The 20,536-nt window shown below is 41.4% G+C and overlaps 1 protein-coding gene across 1 annotated transcript in view; it reads left to right on the forward strand.

The window, feature by feature from the left end:
• TMTC1 (transmembrane O-mannosyltransferase targeting cadherins 1) overlaps positions 1-20,536 on the forward strand; it is a 255,687-nt gene that overhangs the window by 211,096 nt on the left and 24,055 nt on the right. Inside the window, exon 13 of the mRNA XM_032855161.1 lies at positions 14,487-14,595. Within this exon, the coding sequence (XP_032711052.1) occupies positions 14,487-14,595 (109 nt within the window). The remainder of the gene's footprint in view (positions 1-14,486; positions 14,596-20,536) is intronic.

The following is a 20,536-nucleotide window of genomic DNA, read 5'->3' on the forward strand; positions in this document are numbered from 1 at the left end:
ATGAAGTGGGATGTCCAATAATTGAACTATATAGAAGTTGAATTTCATAAACAAAATACATTCTTTAGTCTGATCCTTTAGAAAATTAAATCCTAAAAAAGAAAAGGACATGGAAAGAAGGGTGACCATTATCTTTGAAATAAATGTTTGGGATGTGGCTCTGGCACTAGCTATCTTACCTCTTAGTTTCTAAAACGGAGGTGATACATTCAAGATATAGTTCTCCTCTTCTCTGCTTTTCAGCTGAAACCTCAGAGAATCCCAAATGCCAGCCCTCTGGGTAAAGAATAGCTTGTTGAGCTCCTTTCCATCACATGAGGATGTCAGCTTTGGGTGGGCAAGTTCTGCACTTTTCTCTTGGAGGGAAATCTCACTCCTTGCCCCCACCCCCTTGGTGACCTGTTGGAATTCAGAATTCCTCCAACCTTATTTATCTGTAGTCTCAATCCTATTACAGCCCCTCCCCAACTTGAATCAGTCACCCAGTTGCTCTGCCAGCTTCATCCTGGGACCCCGCAGGTCTCTCCAGTTCTGCTCTGCTTCAGGTACCCACCAACATGGCCAGGCCATAGGCTTTTTATGCAGACCTTTTTTTTCTCTCTACCTTTTTCTTCTCTACCACCTGAATTCTGATGTTCCTCTTTGACCTTAACCTCTTACCTCTGCCCACCCTTCCCTTTCCCGTCTGTCCTTCCTACTGACCCTTTGATGGGGTTTTGATGATGACCTGTCACTTCCTAGCTCCTCTCCATGCTTAGTTGTCTTCTTCTAAGACCTTAGTATTGGCATGCTTTCCATAACCAGTGTGATTCCCCTCTGAATCCCTCTTTCCTGCCCACGCTGCTCTTCACCACTGTTACAATCTCTGTGCTCTCTAATTTTATATTCATAATTTATAATCCTGTCTCTAACTTACCCCTTTCACTAATGCATGTGATGTCAGCTTAGACTCTTGCACACCTTGACCATCATTTACTTGCCTGACCAGGCCCCCACCTCAAGGCACCCCATTGCCTACATTTTGCTTTCCCTAGACCAGTACTTCTCAACTCTTTTCATTATCAGCCCCCCACTTACCCCCTAGGAGCCTTTTTAAGCACTTTTTCCTAAACACCCCGCCCCAATAAATAGTCTTGTTAAATAGCGTTGAGCTTTGGGAGCCCACAAAGCGTTGTCATGTCTAGTTTTATTTCTTATATGTAATCTAATCTCATTTTCACTGCACACCTCCACACCAAGAAGCAATTTTCACCTCTGTTAGGAATGGATGCTCTAGACCTTCATCCATTCTGTCAGGTGTTGGGGATAAAAACCAGAAATCTGAGTTGAGGGGGACGCTAACCAAACTCTGAAGAGAGCATTGTGAAACAAAACAGGATCAGGGTTAAAGCTGGTCGAGAGTCATCCTTTATGGTCTTAGAATGCTGTAGCTCCCAAATATTTTGTTCTTTTTCCTTCTTACCTTCCTTAGTGTCCATACACACACCCAGAAGATAACATCACTCCTACTTTTACTAAAAGTATCCAAGTCAATCAAGGTCAATTTTTGCAGCTTCCCTTCTTCCTTCTTTTGCTCTTCCACGGAAGAATTTCTTGCCTCCTTAACACCGCCAGAACTTACATCGTGTTTATGCATTGTTTGTTGGTTTTTTGAAATTGAGTCATAATGGAATAAAGTGGAAAAAGTGCACAAATGTGGGTTTTGACAATCCTATATACTCTTGTAATTATCCCCAAAATAACATGGGACATTTCCATCATGCCAGAAAGACCCCTCATGCCTCTTTCCGTAATTTCCCATTGCCTTGAGGCAATCATTGTTCTGATTCTTTCCACCATAAATTAGTTTAGCCTGTGTTAGAACTTCATTTAAAGGTGATCATTTACTATGCACTTTTTTGTCATCTGGATATTTTTGCTCAGCATACTGCTTTGAGTCTCACTCCTGTGATTACATGTCACTTTTATTCTTTTATTTATTTTATTTATTCTTTTATTTTATTGTTCTTTTATTGCTGAGTAGTATTCTGTCATGTAAATATGCTGTAATTTGTTTATCCATTTTCCTGTGGGTGAATACTTGGTTTCTTTACAGGTTTATTATGAATATTAGTGTTGTGGCTATTCATGTCCCAAACTTTGTATGTTTATTTTTCTTAGGTAAATATCTAGGAGTAGAATTGTGGGTAAATGTATCTTCAGTGTTTTTGAGAAACAGCCAAACTGTCCTTCAGAGTAATTGTACCACTTTCCCTCCCATCAACAATGATAAGAGATCCATGTGCTTCACACCCTAACATTTGATATTGTCGGTCTTTTATATTTTAGCCATGAGGAGGCATTAATATAAAATCCATATGTGTTCTTGATTCTGTTTCTGTCCCCTTCCCCCATCCATTGTTGTGGGGTCCCTCTTAGGTCTTCAGGTTTTTCCCATTCCACAAATTACTGTATACACTAGATTCCCCCAGATCATCTTTCTCATTTCAGCCATTCCCTCAAGTTGTTCTCCTAACTCCTTCTCAAGTGTCTCCCATCAAATCGCCAAGAATGGTTAGCATATGGTGCTTCTCCTTCCCCCTCACCTGTTCATTTGGCTCTCTCATTCCGCTGATGTCTTTGAAGCGAAGAATACACCATTCTTGACCTCCTCCTGCTTTTGAAGCTCTTTATTTTGTTGGCTGTCTTAGAACATGTCATGTTTTCTTTTATTTCCAACATCTATTCTTCTTTCCCCCCTCCTATAAATTGAGGGACACCTGAGAATTTCACTGATTGTCCATTCCATACATACATAGAGTCCAAACATCTTAGCATTTAGGACTTTCCTCTGTCTTTTCCCCCACTCTCCCATGCTGTGTACACCCTGACTCATAGCCACATTGAGAACTTGCCAGACCACCTATGCAAAACACAGGCCTGCAAGCTTCATTGGAGAGAATATTACAAAGGGTTTAAAATAAGAACTCTTCTAGTTCATCTAAAATATGATTTCATTTGCGTCTTTTATTTTTTTTTATTTTATTTATTTTTTTTTTTTTAAGAGAGGAGTTGGGTAGGGGCACAGGGAAAGGGAGAAAGAATCTTAAGCAGCCTCCGCGATGCAGAGCCGAATGCAGGGCTCAATCTCACGACCCTGGGATCATGACTTGCGCCAAAATCAAGAGTCAGATACTTAACTGACAGAGCCACTCAGGCGCTCTTCGCTTGCATTTTTATCTTCTGTTCAGTGTTTCTACCAAACTGGATTCTCTGTGAGAGGATGAGACTGTTTACCTCTTTGCTGAAGATTTGAGAGTTCCGTGTATATACACAGATTGCTAATTGTTAAAATATTTTTGTGAAGTATCTCTCCCCTACCAAAACTCTGTTTATTCATGCTGTGATTGCTATTGAATTGAGCATGAGTGCATTGTTTTAAATCAATAGTATGGTTTTCAGGGACCGGTCCCTTTTCTCAGTCCCTTTTTTAGCTGTGATGGCTGCAGTAAACTCTGGAGAGGCCAGAAGACAGCCTGCATGGGAAGCACTGTGAGGGAGAGCAAGCTTGAAAGGACCCCTGGTTTTGTTTATTCTCTTGAAGGAATTGGAATGTTTTTTCTCTCCCTGCATAAATATTTCTGACAGAAGGCAATTAAACAGGCCCGACTGCTTTGTCAAATACAAGAATGTTCATTCGTCTCCCCTGTCCTGAAAATTATCCCCTTCCTACCCCTAGCCCCCGACCTTAAACTCCATAAGGTTCCCTGGCTCCATTTGCAATCCAGTCTCCTTAAGATCCTGTGCTGGGCTCTAACATAGAACAACTCTTAACTGGAAACAGAGCTTAAAGAAAGTACAAGTCAATTATGAGAATAAGAGAAATGAACAAGGAAGTGTTGAATCACTACATTGTACTCCTGAAACTAATATGGCACTCATTGTTCACGAACCAGAATTAAAATAAAAACTTAAAGAGAGAGTGATGAGGGCCACCATAGGGAGTTTCTTCTTGGATGCATTAGCCTTCTTCAGGGGACCAAGCATCTCAACTTTTTATCTTAAGTCCAGTAGATCAGTGTTGCCCTGACACAGAGGCTAAATTTGGAATCTAAGTTGTTAAAGATTGTCAGGCTTTCAGATCTATTTTTAGCTCTGCCTACACCAGGAGGAGAAACATGAAGGGCAGAAAGAGGAATATGCATGTTCTCCACTTTGCCTCTGGCCCACGCTTGCCTGTAGTCTGCAGGAAGTGTGCTGGGAAGCCCTGTGGGGACGTGAAGCTTGCCTTGAAGTCTTCCTCCCACATCCCCTTCCCCGAGGACCCAGCCTGGTGTTTTCACATTGTACCACCTGTCTGCCGGGCAGCATTTCTGGGCTCTCAGCCCTCAACCTTTCTGCCACCTCTCCAACAAAGAGTGACTAACATGCTAATAGCTGACACCTGCATGACAAATTACAAAGCCCTTGCTCATGCCTCCTACGCCTGCCCACTCTGAGTAGTCAGAGGACAGGCACCATCCCCCTCCTATCACAGACAGGGAACCAGGCAGGGAGGGGAGGGTTGTGAGCACTAAGCTTTATGGAGTGGGACCTCCGTAGCCAGCACTTTCTGGTACTTCTTGCTGTCACACTGTCTCTGTGTCTTTCCTCAGGACCAGGAGCTGTAGAAGAACTTCATGAGTTTGGATCTCAATTCTACCATGTTGTAGTACGTGACCTTGGGAAAACAATTTTATTTTACAGTGCCTCCTATTACACACTTAAAAAGTAGAAATAATACTAGTAACTTGTTTTCATGAGTACTACACGTGAGAATGCCTATAAGTACTTAACATAGGACCTAGCCCCCAGTAAAGATGAAATAAGTTTTAGCTATGATTAATTATTAGCCCAGGGACATAATTTCCCACTTCAATTTGAAGCTCAGCTTCTTGGTATAAAATTAATAATGAGTCAGAAGTAGATAATGCATTTTCTAGCCCCACAGTTGAACAGCTTTCAGGCAATATTCAACCCCCTTGGGACTCCGTCTCCTCCTTTTTGAAATAAGGGATGGGATGAGACGATCAGGTAAATCTAACTGTAAGAGTCTGTGGTTTTAACTGTGACTCGCAAGGTTCTCATCCCTTAACTGAAGTGGAAGATCCGAAAGGATCTTAAAAGTCCCTTCTCTCTTCAGATGTAATAGTTGCACTGAGACAGCATTCTGTTTTTGCTGCAAAATTAGTCGGCTCTGGTGGAAATTCCACGTGGGAATCTGACTGAAAAGTAGAGAAGGAGCAAGCAGAGCTAACATTGACTGCATCATCCCATGCACCAGACACTCCTCTAAGTGCCCTGCCTTCATGCATTTATTGCACCTGTACAGACGTCTGAAGGGTAGAGATTAATGTACACATTCCACAGATTTGGCCACTGAGGCACACGGAGCAAGAACAGCCAATCCAAGTCATATGGCTAAGGAGGGCAGAGCTGGGATTCAGACAGCAATCAGCCCGAACCTAAAACCAGGCCTGTGCCCATCCCATTGCATCATCATAGTGACCCTTTATCTATGGGGTGAATGAATGCTGGCTGAACAAGGCTCTTCTCACTGCCTTCTCCTCCAGGTGCCAAACTGGGAGCACTGTTTCTGTGCTTTCCTTCACATCACGGAAGGGCTTAGCATAACTGTTCCTGTGAGCTTTGACGTGATGCTGGCTCAGGACTATTCCCCTTTGCTCCCCACTCACCTCCCTGCACTGGTGGCACAGAGCTGGCTTCCGATGTGCAGGAGCGAGGCCATGGGGGGCAAGCATCCTGCTGCCGGCCTTTTGGACATTGATCTCACTGAGTTGAAGAAGACATCAAGAGCCTTCTAAAGGAATGAAACAGTGGCGCCTGGGCGGCTCACTGGGTTAAGTGTCTGCTTTCTGCTCAGGGCATGATCTCGAGGTCCTGAGATTGAGCCTAGCATCATGCTCCCTGCTCAGATGGGAGTCTGCTTCTCCATCTCCCTCTGTGCTCTCTCTCTCACTCTTCGCTCTGGCTCTCTCTCAAATAAATAAATAAATAAGTGAAACCGGAGGGACTCAGGACAAACATTTCCTCAGCCAGCCCATTTTCTGGGCCAGCTCCTGTGTGAGGTCTTATGTGAGCCGCGTCTCTATCTCGGCAGCTCTGTAACTAGCCAGCGTCAGAACTTCCTCCCATTCTGCTCCTCAGTTTTCAGCTGGGGAGAGGGGTGTTAAAGGCAACGAGAGCATGACCACCCGCACTGCCCAGGGTGAGCACCCCAGCTGCCTCCCGTTGGGGTTGCAGTGACCTCACTCTGATGCAGGCGCATCTGTATTGGGGGAGCGTGTGAGGTCTAGGTCATCTACTCTCTCAGTGCTAACTATAGTGATTATAGTCCTGAATTGAAAAAAAAATGCATTCTTCATCACCCCATAATATGAACCTGCCCTCCAGACACTTCCTGTATGACTTCTGTAAGGAAAAAAAAAAAAATAATAAGCACAACTAGCATGGACACCTGTAAACCCAATGCTGTATTTCCACAGCATTGCCCAGAGATGTGCTCAGTTAACTTGAATGAACATAAAAGAGGCTACACAAAGCCTGACCCAGTTCTCTTCTTTTTGTATATAGGAGAGATAGTAGAACCATTGAAAACATGTGTGTTCTGAAAAGCTCATCTGTCAGATACTTAAAATTTGACTTTCACAATTCCGTTTTTCAGAATACCTGGTCAACTCTGTAGGTCCCCCCTCTACCTCTCACCTCCCCCCAAAAATCATAATCTTTTTCCTTTGTGAGACACATCATTTTGGGACCCAACAACAACAAAACACTCCCAACCATGGAATTGTAGCTAGGGGAGCTCCCCAGCACTCCCAAGTTCACACTGTGGTTTACGGGAAATTTTACTGTTGCCAAGTGGGTTGCCAAACCCATTTATTTCTGTTGCTGGCATTTCCTAAATTCTCCCAAAATGTCAATACTTTTTCAAAGCAAGCATCTGCTTTTCATTTAAATGAATGTGTCGTGAGATTTTAGACAGGAATCCAAAAAGTTTTCTGAATTGCCAAACTTAAAGGGTCCTTAATTACTAAAAGAAAATATGGTGAAGCCTTATTTGCTTTCGCTAAATATCTGCCGTTGAGGCTGAGCCAGGAAAGTGAGATGATGCAAGCGTTTTTACTTACCACACAAGAAAAACAGCCCCACTACTGTATAACCAAAGGGAAAATTCCCTGGGAAGCTACAAAGGTTTAATGGCAAAATTTGCACATTATGAGCAAGATCTAATTTCTACTTAATGTTTCTCTCATGAAGTCAATGATGAAGATGTTATTGGTCCCAGGAAGCCCTTCTCAAGTCTTTTAGCCTTTTGGAAGTTCCTGGGGGAAACTTGAGAGAGTAGAGTTTTGCTTGCAGAATATTAGGAGATTTTTATTTATGTTATGATGCCTGCATGGATGACACAGGCTCTGAATGCAGAGTGGAGGCAAAGAAAGAATACTGCCTCTTCCAACGGCAGTCTTTCTCAGAGTCCTCTCCACCCCACCACACTCCTCCTTCCCCCTTCAGCCTGCCCATCATCCGGCCAAGTCAACTGGCCACTGTGGTTGTTCTTTTGGCTCTGATTGTCCCAGAGAGTCTTCTTTCATTTTCTGGCTTTCATCATCCTCTTCCATTTAGCCTTATACCCAGGATCAGTTGAACAGGCAAATCCCACACAGAACCAGGGCAGAGCTTCCTGAAGCATACGCTCAGGACCACCCCGAGGGAATCACCTGAGGGGCTTATTGAGAATAATGATTTCTGGGCCCTACCCCAGACCTGCTGTATCTTAGGATGCCTGGGATTCTGCATTTTATCCAATACCCAGTGATTCTTAAGCACTAAAATTTGAGGGCAATTAATCTTGGAGGAAAGTGAAGACCTAAGTATTTTAGGCCAGGAAGGATCATTGGTCCTCAGCTGCTCCAGTCACTTGATGTTTCCTTATTTGGTGAGTAAAGAAAAACAGGGTGCCAAGAGGCGATAAATATTGTCACGCTGGGACAGTTTTACCCTTACCTGCTCATGTCACCTACCCAGGGATTCCCTAATGGTTCCACCAGTGCTGGTTGAACTCCCAGCAGAAGCTCTGATGGTTCTTAGTGTGACATGAGTTCCAAAGGGATTCAGAATGTTCCTTTCTGTAGCTTCTAACCGGAGGTGTCTGTCCATGGGAGATGTGCTGAGGTTTGATTTTTATCAATTTATTCACTAGTTATATGGGTTACTTATTGCAAACTTTTTCTGTATTCAGAGAACCTGTGGAGTTAGAGCAATCACATGCTTGGTCAGTTCAGACGCAAATGTTACTTTCTTATTTTTCTCGTTTTGAATTGACCTGTCAATTTAGTCTAAATGGACTAACAGAGTAGTCCTCTATAGATGGGGCTTACGCTGAAAATTTCCCCAAATTGCTTCTGATAGACCCAAAATGAGTGTATTAGGAAGTTTTAATGCTGTCTAATGCTGGCCCAGGGGTGATCTGTACTGTCAGAGCATAGTAATTCCCATTATTAAGAAATTTTATAATGTCTATTTGAAATTTTCTGCCTCTTTTTTTTTTTTTTTTTTTTAATATCTTTTCACATGGAGTTAAGTGCCTAAACCTTTCTTTTCTAAGAATCTTTCCTGGCTTTACTAAAGGAGAGGCTCAAAATGGCTCCCGATTCTTTCTTGCCCAAATATTCACCTTTAGCAATCACCCCTAAAAATGCAGACCCTCTCCTTTATTCATTTTGGCCTTGTCAGCTGGGTGGTTGCCTTAGAATGAGGTTTCCAGGGGGTAATGACTTGTTTGTTAGGGGTGTGATTTTACATTTAGTGCAAAGTATTCATTTGTGTATTTAATGATGATTTAAATTGTATTAAAAATCTGGGGGACCTGCATGTCTCAGTCAGTTAAGTGTCTGCCTTTGGCACAGGTCATGATCCCAGAGTTCTGGGATTGAGTTCCACATCAGGCTCCCTGCTCAGTGGGGACTCTGCTTCCTCCTCTCCCTCTGCCCCTACCCCCATTCGTGTGTGCTCTCTCTCTTTGTCAAATAAATAAAATCTTTTAAAAAGATTATTGTGGTATCAGAGAAAAAGATCACTCTGATGTCTAGCTTTAATTTCTTTTTTATAAAAGTTTTTTTTTTTTAATCTATTTGACAGAGATCACAAGTAGGCAGAGAGGCAGACAGTGGTGGGGGTGGGAAGCAGGCTTCCTGCTGAGCAGAGAGCCCAATGCAGGGCTCGGTCCCAGGACCCTGAGACCATGACCCGAGCCAAAGGCAGAGGCTCAACACACTGAGCCACCCAGGTGCCCCTAGCTTTAATTTTTTGTGAATAGTTTGAAATATGGAAGTGTATTACTTTTTTTAAAAAAGATTTTGTTTATGTATTTGAGAAAGAGCATGAGCAGGGGACGGCCGAGGGAGAAAGAGAGACAAAGAATCCCAAGCAGACTCCATGCTGATTGCAGAGCCTGACTTGGGACTCAATCCCACAACCTTAACTTCATGACCTGAGCCAAAATTGAGTCAGACGCTTAACCGACTAAGCCACCCACATACCCTGAAAGTATATTACTTTTGTAATAAAGTAAGAGGAGATTACATTCTTCTTGTTTTAAAAAATTAATTTTTAAAAAGGGAGATAGGTTGTAATGAGTGATTTTAGGAACATTAAATAAGCTAATTAAAGGCAAAGCATGCACAGTACTTACCCTGTACCTGAGACACAGGGAGGTCTGATAATTTGCCTAAAGAAATACAACAGTAAATGGTAGAAGTAGAATTCAAAGCCCGTCCTTCTGGGTTTTGAATTTGTGCTTTTAACCACTAAACAGAGTTAAGGTAGAGAAGCTGCTTAAGTCATACCTAGTAAGGAGGAAATGCTCAATAAATAAAAACTATATTTGTCATTTTCTTATGATTCTAAAGCTTGGGATGCTTCTGTCTTCCTTAGAATTACTTCTGTAATATTGAAAGAACTGTAAAATGGAGATATAAAGTGGATGATAACATTATCCACCTCTAATTCATTGGGATACTGAAATGCTTATTTAAGATTTACAAAGATTAAGAATAAGAGAATAGTAAAACCATGTTTTTTTTAAGTTAATTTAACAATTACTGAATTTCTACTATGTACAGGTCACTGGGATAAAAGAAGTAAGATTAATAAGACATAGGTCTTGTCTATGAAGGAGCTTAAAACCTAGTAATTGCCTCAGAGCACCTAACATTTTAGAGAGTGAACGCAGACATGCTGAGTGTGGCCAGCCGGTGGAACAGGACAGATTCGAAGTTGTAGATGAAATCCTGGTGTCATAGTAGCTCTGTGCTGGGCACATGTCACTTAGCTCTCCAAAGCTGTTTATTTTATTCAGGTGTTGGTTGCTGGTATTGTTTTCAGAATCTTAAAAATGGAAGTAATTATGCCTAATTCATTATACTTGAGAATTAAAATAAAGACTGCAAAAGATTCACTTACTGTATCCTTAGCAGAGAGTAAATGTTCATCAAACAACTACTGGGAAATGGGAACTATTGACAACTTGCTTGCATGGCCCACTCATGGGTGGACAGACACACCCCCCTCCACGAGGCAGGGACAGGGGCCCCTCTGTGCTGTGCCAGGGCCTTGGAGAAGAAAAGTGAGTGCAGCCCAGATACTCTTTGGAATGTTGAGCTGAAAAACAAAGAGCAACTGTCCCTCTGGGAGGCTGGCCTTCTTGAGTGGACCAGGACAAATCACCGACACCATCGGAATCTCACCCTCTTCCCCGCTGATGAAGGGTAGAAAAGCAGTGGAGTTGGTGATCTCTCAGATTCTGTAGGATAAATGCCAATGTAGTCTGGCTGGACCAGTGGGTACCTGGTTATGTTTGGAATGTTGCTCAGAACCACATTTTGGAAGGTTTTAAACTGTCTGTATGCAGCAGGGCCTCAATGAAGATTTTTATATAAAGGAATGTGTTGAAGGCAGTGCTGTAGAAAAAATGTATCTGTCAGTTGTCTGCATGTAGTAGAAGGAGAAGAAAGAGGGAACTAGAAACAGGTCGGGAACGAAGGTGTGAGCAAGCAAAACTAAGTAAGGCATAGTCTAGTTGAGAGAATTGCAGGAGTATTGCTGCCATGTTTTAATTAGTATGAGATAGTAGAGAAACATGAGCTGTAATGTGGATAGGAAAAGGGATGCCTCTGAAACCAGAATCAGATGGAAATGAAGTTCCGTTCTCATGTGGTAATTATGGTGCTATATGACCAGAGAAGGTCCTGTGGAGATGAGTTATCTGCTCTAAGTTACTATGTCAAAACCACACCTATTTCATAAGCTCCCACCAAAGACTGAGCAAAAGAGACACTACAGAGGAACCGTCTCTCCCCACTATTTCTCTCCCTTTCAGAAACAAAAACAGCAAAATTACTGCTTATGAGTTTCTCAGGGTTTTGTTAAAAAAAAAAAATTTAAGTATGTGTTAAAAGTGGCATGTGCCTGACACCTCTTGGTGTCTAATGATTCTTGAAGGCTCCCAGGGAAAAGCAGAATCACCCAGAAGTGCAGAGACAAGAGGAAAAGTCTTATCTTTGCATCTTGCAATCCTCCTGTACTAACCCAAATTACATGGTGAGCTATTTTTCTGAAAATGTGTCCATCCTTCAAGAGATTAATAGAGTTTTTCATAAAGAATTAAGTTTCCTGTGAGGAACTTTGTTGCTAACTTTTCCGCTGTGTCCTATGAATGTTAATGGACAGCCTCAAGTGTTTAGATTCCTAGGCTGCATTAAGTGGTAATTAATCTCACCAAGTTCATATATAAAAGGTTTAAGCTGTTGTTCTAACTGATGTGAGCCATGAAAAATGAAAATCACTGAATTTTTATTATCAAATTGTTGTAGGTTTTTTTCCTGCTGATTCTGAAGAATATCCTAGCCCAATTATATTCCGTGGGGCTTAATCTTCAGCCTTAATTTCCTAAGTTTGAATCTTCTTCTGGATTTTGGGAGGATTTCCAAATTAATGAAGTTTTTGAGGGGCATTTAGGGGGTGCCGTTGGGTAAGCATCCAACTCTTGGTTTTGGCTCAGGTTGTGGTCTCAGGGTCATGAGGTTGAGCCCCCCCATATCAGGAGACTCTCTTGCCCCCTGCTTCAATCCCTCCCCTCTAAAATAAATAAATAAATCTTTTTAAAAATTTATGAAATCCTTGGAGGAAGAGTTCTGCTAACCATGAAGTCAATAGTCAAATGACCAGGATTAAAAAAGAAGCTTGCATTTACATGTGCCTATGGAAGAAGTGCTTCAGGATATATTTTAGATTAGAAACCCAGGAGTACATAAACCTAGTGGACTTCCATAGAGTCTCACAAACACTGTTTAAATGTTTGTTGACTAAATGAATGAATCCATTAAAAAAAAAAATCACTAAGAGAGCTGTGGTGCACATTACTTATAACCCTGCAACTTTCGAGCCATATCCCCAGAATAATCCAGTGAAGCACACAGGTGTTACGCCTTGTTCTCAAGGGCAGGACTGTGCCAGGAGTCCAGTAGGAGTTCGCTCACCCCCAGTGAGAATAGGATAGCATGGACAGCCACCTCCCTTAGGAAATAGCTAACATGTAATAGACCGATGATAGATGTTGGCTAAATTAAATGCAAGGCTTGTGCTGGAAACATGACTTTTGTGTTTTCAAGGTCTATGATAGAAGACTCTTTTCCAGGTAAACTTGCCTTGTAGCATGCTGCTTCTAGCACTTGGAACTCAGACTCATGGAGTCAATATTGGTTTTCCCTCTCCAGATCTTCATCGTACAGAGACTAAAACCATGGGGGTTTTGCAGCAGGAGCTACACTGAGCTGCCTTGGCTAATTTCTGGAGCAACTCTGCTGAAATCTCAGTGTGCAAACAAATTACTGGAGAATCTTTTTAGAATGTAGGGTTCAATTCAGGAGGTCCAGATGGGGCTGGATGCTCTGCATTTCTAATGAGCTCCTGGTGAGGTGGATGATACTGGTGCATGAATCATATGTTGAGCAGCAAGGTCATTAAGAGGTGGGTTTCTAAGTGGTTAGAAGAAGCACATAGGGTGTGATGGACGAGCACTGGCTCTCCATGCAGAAGACTGGTTATATCAACTGGATGTGTCACTCAGCTTTTCTGAATCCAAGTTTTCTTATTAGAAAAATTAATATGATAGGGCAATGAACACCTGCTGCATGGATTGTTGTGAAAATTAATACCTGTTTTGTGAAAATTTACCAGAGCATAAGGTACATTGCCAAGTAAATGATCATTGACCCTAAATAGTGAAAACAGAAGCACACAATTCTATATTGGTACCCAGTAAAGATGGGAGGGACCCTTAGGCTGTGCTCTCTACAGTTCAGGGATTCTTGTTTTTCTGTTTTTTCATTCCACTTCTTTTACCAGTTACAGTGCCTAGCACTTGGCAAGTGGTCAGTGTTTGTGAAATTGTATTAGTAGCAAAGTTGATCACTGCCAGTGTGTGTGTTTTTGGCTTTAAAAATACTGATATATCAGGGGGCACTTGGGTGGCTCAGTGGTTTAAACCCTCTGCCTTCAGCTCAGGTCATGATCCCAGGGTCCTGAAATCGAGCCCTGCATCAGGCTCTCTTGCTCAGAGAGGAGCCTGCTTCCTCCTCTCTCTCTGCCTGCCTCTCTGCCTGCTTGTGATCTCTGTCTGTCAAATAAATAAATAAAATCTTTAAAAATAAATAAATAAAAATACTGATATATCAGGATAATGGCCATGTGCCTCCCCTGTGGCACTAGCAGGAAAGAGAACTGCCACCCAAAATATTGGTAATAATTCTGGGGCCTTGAGTCCTCTCTGAACCAGAAATAATCACTTTCAGGAGAAGACTAAAATGAAGAAAACAGAACCAGCCCAGATTTTCAATAAAACTTTGATGATAAAATAGCCAGTCATTCTTTGCCAGCCAATAGTCACAGTATTTCCTAACTTGACATATTATGTATAAATCGTTGCCTCTTAGATATAAAAGCCCAGGTTCACGTGAGCAGTTTGGCTGGCTTGTCCCTGAAAGATGGCTCAGCTGCTGCGGTAGTCGTCCAGATGCTCAACGCACCTTCCACATCATTGGGAGATGGCTCCCACGAATGCCTCCACAATTGCTCCTCTGAGGGTTGAGGTTTCTGGTTAACAAACTTGTAAAATACTAAAGCTCTCAAGAAAGTGCATAGCAGGAAAGAGAAGGTAGAAATATCAGTGAATAAACTGCAGGATCATTTACATCTCTTTCCACTGAGAATTCAGAAGCAGAAACTATTGGCACCTTGAGACAATCCAGTTTAATTCATTTGCAGTGAAATTCAGAGGGAATCAGGTTATCTTTGCTAAAAGAAATGAGATCTCAGCATCTAATCAGAGGATTTAAACAAAGTGTTATTAAAAGATGTTGTTTTTTTTCCCTCTCTATAATCTCTAGGTCCCAGGAGAAAAAAGAAGAGGCTATCACCTTGCTGAAGGACTCCATTAAATATGGTCCCGAGTTTGCAGATGCGTATTCTAGCTTAGCTTCATTGTTGGCCGAGCAGGTAACTGTGTCCTTTGAACTTCACATATTTTTAAAAATTTTTCCTGTTGAATGTATACACTAATATTATCTAGATTTTGATACTAATGGTTCAATTTGTAAACTCATATTGGACAACCAATCTCTATGTCAGTTTTCTTCTTGACAGAAATGACAAGTGTAGCTTTCTTACTCCAATACTCCTGGTCTAGTGAAGGTAGCCTTTAGACACAGATGGTCCATTAGAGGTCATTGATGTATTCTGTGTCACTTTGAGACAGAATCTGTCAAGAGCAGTACACAAGAGACACCTAGATAGCTCAGTTGGTTAAGTGTCTGCCTTCCACTCAGGTCATGATCCCAGTGTCCTGGGATCGAGCACCATGTCAGGCTCTCAGGGAACCTGCTTCTCAACCTCTGCGGGCCACCCCTCCTGCTTGTGTGTGCTCTCTCTCTCTCTCTCTTTCTGACAAATGAATAAATAATTTAAAAAAAAAAAGGAGGGGTGCCTGGGTGGCTCCATCAGTTAAGCATCTGCCTTTGGCTCAGGTCATAATTTCAGGATCCTGGGATTGAGCCCCACATCGGTTTCTCTGCCCAGTGGGGAGTCTGCTTCTCCCTCTCACACTCCCTCTATGCTCTCTCTCTCATATAAATAAATAAAATCTTTTTTAAAAAACCTCTAAAAATTTAAAATAAAATGAATGAATGAATGAATGAATGAATGATGCACAATATTTGCTTATTTTATTGCTATTAATTTTTCTGGGGAATTGCTGATGGACTCAGATCTCTAAACTCAATATGCAACCAATTATTGATAATCTTAATAGATCTTGTGTCTCAGTATGTGTTAAAGGATCACATGAGGCTTATAGAACAGGCTCCGAAGAGACAAACATTTCTGGTGGCATAAAGGGATATTTTTCTTCCCCTCCTTCTCTTTACTTGTGTCTAAATGATTGGATACTATTTTTCAGTGTTCTGGATGCATGTCGCCTGCTAAGGGGAAACAAACATAAATTATCTTCTCTAAATTGATGATACTGTTCTGTTGGCACACGTAAGTGCCTTCAGTAGATGGTGGATTCTGCTCTCACACAATTGCCAGACTGTCTTTAAAGATTTTATTTATTTATTCGACAGAGAGAGAGATCACAAGTAGGCAGAGAGGCAGGCAGAGAGAGAGAGGGGGAAGCAGGCTCCCCACCTAGCAGAGAGCCTGATGTGGGGCTCGATCCCAGGACCCTGAGATTACGACCTGAGCCAAAAGCAGAGGCTTAACCCACTGAGCCACCCAGGCGCCCCCAGATTTTCTTTAAAATCAAAGTCAGCACCTTCCAAAGATGCCCTGTAGCATTCCGTTGGCTTAAATGTGATGAATGTTGGTTACATAGAGGTGCAATTTATATTCAAAAAACTTTGGCGGTTTTACCAGGATGCCAATTTAGAATTTTCTGTGGATATTTAAGTGTCAGAAAGGATAAGCTTAGTTTTCATGTTCTGCTATTGTCCATGTAGTGTAGTTGGGCTTTAGACAAAAGCCCATGCCTGTGGTGGGTGATTTCAGTGCTATTTTAGCACAGTGGTTAAGCAGACAGGAGGATGGTCATGTTCTGTGTATGGTATACACTGGCTCTCCTCAATTACCCTTGGCTTGTGTTGAAGCAGACACAGTAGGAGACTTCTGAAGCAAAGATTGATTCTGCCATTGCTCCTTTTTCTCAGCTCATCCTGTTTCGCTCATTTTCATAGGACTTTTCCCCTGCCTTTGCCTGGCTGGGTGTCTTGCCATTACTCAGACATGCCAAGCATGCTTCTTTCTTGGGGCCTTTGCACTAACTGTTCCCTTTGCCTGCAGTACTTCTCTCCCAGACATCTTAGAGTATCCTTCCTCCTATCACACTGGTTTCTGTGCAAACATTGCCCAATCAGAGGGGTTGTCTATGATTACCCTTCTTAACTGCCAACCTCACACTGCCCATCATGTTCTCTGTCACTTTGTCCTGCCTTATTTTTCCCAAATAGTATTTATCATCATCCAACACACATATATTTTTAAGATTTCATTTATTTATTTGAGAGAGAGCATGAGCTGGGGGTGGGGGAGTGGTGCATAGAGGGAGAAGCAGACTCCCCGCTGAGCAGGGAGCTGGATGTGGGACTTTAATTCAGGACCCTGGGATCATGACTTGAGCCAAAGGCAGATGCTTAAATGACTGAGCCACCCAGGTTCCCCTAACATATATTTGTCTATGATCCTTCTCCCACCACTAGACTATTTAACTCATGAGAGTGACTATCCCTTCTATTCATGGCTATATTCCCATGTCCTTGTATGCAATCAATAAATTTTGAGTGAATAAATGAATCTATATGAACTGAAGGATATATAGTCCCTCCAATCCAGTACATATTCTGAATTTTCCTCTTATATTATGGGAGGACTAAGCATATAGGCCACACTGTTTTGTAATTGATCATACCCAAATGTGATGTGTTTGTCCTGCACTGAGTGGTAGTATGAGGGCCACCGTGTGCAATTGCTCTTCATAACCATAGAATCAGGGATGGGCTTGGGAACAGCACTTACTACCTCATGCAGTGTCTTCTTTATGAGGACTCAGGAGAATTTCTCTCATCTCGGTATTGGGAAAGGTTCTGCTTCTGAATTGAACGTTTTTTTCCTTTATTTTTAATCTAACACAGGAAAAATCTTGTAAACACTAAAAAGGGTCAACTCTATTTCCATCTCCCTTGCCCCCAACCTCTGACTAACAGCCATCCGGACTGTATAGTCTGCTTTTCTGTAGGTGCTGCTTTTATTCCGGGCTTATCATTTTCCTTAAATTATTTTATTCAAGTTTTATTTCCAATTCTTAAAACTACCTCAATTTCTTTGTGGAATAATGAGGTTCACTCAATTATATAGTTCACTCTTGAACAATGTGGGAAGTAGGGGTGCTGACCACCTGTGCAGTCAAAAATCCACATATTGACTCCCCCAAAACGGAACTATTAACAGCTTACTGTTGACTGGGTGCCTTACCAATAACATAAATAGTTATTAGCATATATTCTATGTATTACATGTGCAATATACTGTAGTCTCACAGTCAAGGAAGCTAGAGAAAGAAAATGTTATTAAGAAAATCATAAGCCAGAAAACATATATTTACAGTGCTGTCCTGTGTTTATTGAAAAAAGCCTGTGCATAAGTGGACCCACGCAGTTCAAACCCACATTGTTCAAGGGCCAGCTGTAAATAAAATAATGCATTCATTGTTCCCAGTTCCTGTCTTTTTTCCCAGTTCACCAGGACAGATGATAAGCATTTAATTGCTCTTCTTGATGAAAACTGCCCTTACGCTAAGTGACATTATCACTTACCTAATACGAGTGATAATGTAGTATGTTTTGTGGAGCTCTTTGCAGATACGAGAATGTGTATCTAGTCACACAGTTCCATCTTCCTAAAATGCCTCTTATCTTTCTCCCCTTAAAAATCCTCCCCAGTTTTCAAGATCCAGTTCACCTCCCACTTCCTCCCCCAACATTTCTCCACCTCCCCTTCTCATGGGAGTAGAGCTTCTATAATATTTATGGAAGCACACATCAACGTGCAAAATAGTCACATATTTTTATTTCTTGAATTCAGATGTGGAACTATAATTTAAACAATTTTTCAGGTTCATTTTCTTCACAAGACCGTAAGTTTCCTTAATAAAAGCAGCGTCATCTTTGTATGACCATTTCTTTTCTAGGGCTTAGGACAGTTCACTGTATGATGCAGGCATTCAGACAGCATGTCTGGATTTGATTTTCTTTGAGATTCAGGTACTCCGTAGTGTGATATTAAGAGCATTTGACAGGGAGCTAAGAGACCTGGTTCTAGACCTTTCTCCATAGTTAACCAACTGCACAGACTTGGGTGAGGAGTACTTTACCTCTCTGGGCCTCAGTTTCCAAATCTGAAAATTAATAAATATTCTAAATTATCTTTACTGCACCTGTAGCACTAACATTTCAAGAGTGTGTCAAATTATCTTTTTTCATGTCAATTAAGTGCTATTGAATTGGTTTTTACCATTTTTTTAATCCAAGTGTAATTAACATACACTGTTATATGAGCTTTGGTTGTACAACAGAGCAATTGAATAATTCTGTACATTACTCAGTGCTCATCAGTATACATGCCCTTAGTGCTCATGAATATTTCAATGAATGCTGTAAGGTTCCACCATAATTAGTGCTATTGTTTCTGTACAAATAAAGGATTAACATGTTAATATTGTGAAAGTGAATTGCCTTCTTCAGTTGTGTTTTCTTTCTAAATTAATGAGCAGCAAGTTGATGAAAAGTTACTGCTCTAAAGATGATTAAGATGTTCTGTGATCTCAAAATGTACTATAGTCCATTCTGCAGTATCTTGCTATTAACACATCTTATAGGAAGTGGAAGTTTAAAAAGGACAACATATATATGTTTTCCTCTGTCATGTTTAAGGTATGTTAGATGCCTTATTTAAAGTCAGCTGTGTGATAAATTTAATTTTCATGAACCACAGTGGTAAATTGGAGTAGAGTTATTGTGTGTCACATGGTTGAAGTTATGAAGTTTTCAAGAAGAACAAAGAATGACTACAATCATGATTTTTCCTGCCATATAAGGGTCACTTTCTTTTTCTTTTTCTTTTTCTTTTTTAACCAGGCTTTCTTGCTCTAGGTTCGAATGTAAAATGCTATGAGATCTAAGAATGTAATTGAAAGATTGAAAAGTTTTCTCTTTTGCTCCTTTGGGCAATTGATTTTTAACATCAAAGAGACAGAACAGCTGTTGGGCATAACTCAGGGTCGCCTTTCCTCTCTGACTTTCAACAGCTTGTCTTCATGTTTTGAATTCTTCAGGAATAAAAGAGTGCTTCAGAGGCACAAGCAAGGCACAGAGAAACTGGTAGAGAGAATCCACCCAGCTTAACATTCTTTGGTAGTAAATGGATTCATTTCTTGGTGGCACAACCTTATTTAAGAGCATTCCAGAATCTCAGACTCCCAGAGTGTATGAAAGCAAGGACTGCAAACCTTGGCCACTCTGTAACACAACGTGAGCCCATCCCTTCACAGAGCAGGCCGTCTTCCAGTGTCACCAGACACATGCATGGCCCATCTGCCCTGTTGTTGTGGGCCAATCTAATGACAGAAAACTGTCCTGTACCCCTGGGCCCCTAAAGTGGGTCATCCTGTAATTGGCTCCCTTTGAGCTCTGTCTGATGGAGAGCTTGTTGGGTGCAGTTGTGTTATCACTTCCCTAATCACCCCTTTCCTAAGCTAACCTTTCTTTTCTTTCACCTTGTTTTTTTTCTTAGCCTGATTTCCAGATTCTTGGCTTCTGGTCGTGTTGCTTTACATAGCCTTTGGATGATCCACTTTCTCTATGACAGGATGGCCCCCCGTATTAAGGCATAGTTCAGCAAGTTCAGGGTGGAATAGAAATACTTCCCTGGCTTGACATCCTGGATGTCTGCTAAATGTCGCCCTGAAATGAGTTCTGCTGGTTGTTTGGCAACCGCATGGCACTCTGGCTCACATTGGAGACAGTCAACTCAAGTCCCTATAACCTGTGAATCTTTGTTAATGCAGTCTTTGTTAATGCAAGCCTCACCCATGCTGAAGGCATGTTTTTATAATCTGACTGAAGGGACTCATCTTTATCTGTATTTAATTTCATCTTCTTTGTGATCAGTCTGAGATTTCAGGTGTTTTAGGACTTTTTGTCCTTTTTCTGCCATCTTTATATTAACTGCCCTTCCCAGATATTTCACTTGGTAAATTAAATAAAAATAGCTTCTAGTTACTTGTTTATGTTTTTGATTAAAAAATGTTGCAGAGACCTGCATTGTGTCTATAGGATCTTCTTGCCAGGTTGACCTCTCTTTTACCTGAGACTCTTTAGGTACGGTTATT

The sequence above is a fragment of the Lontra canadensis genome, unplaced genomic scaffold (assembly GCF_010015895.1).
Source record: "Lontra canadensis isolate GAN:19392208 unplaced genomic scaffold, GSC_riverotter_1.0 scaffold9, whole genome shotgun sequence".
In the NCBI taxonomy this organism is placed as follows: domain Eukaryota; kingdom Metazoa; phylum Chordata; class Mammalia; order Carnivora; family Mustelidae; genus Lontra; species Lontra canadensis.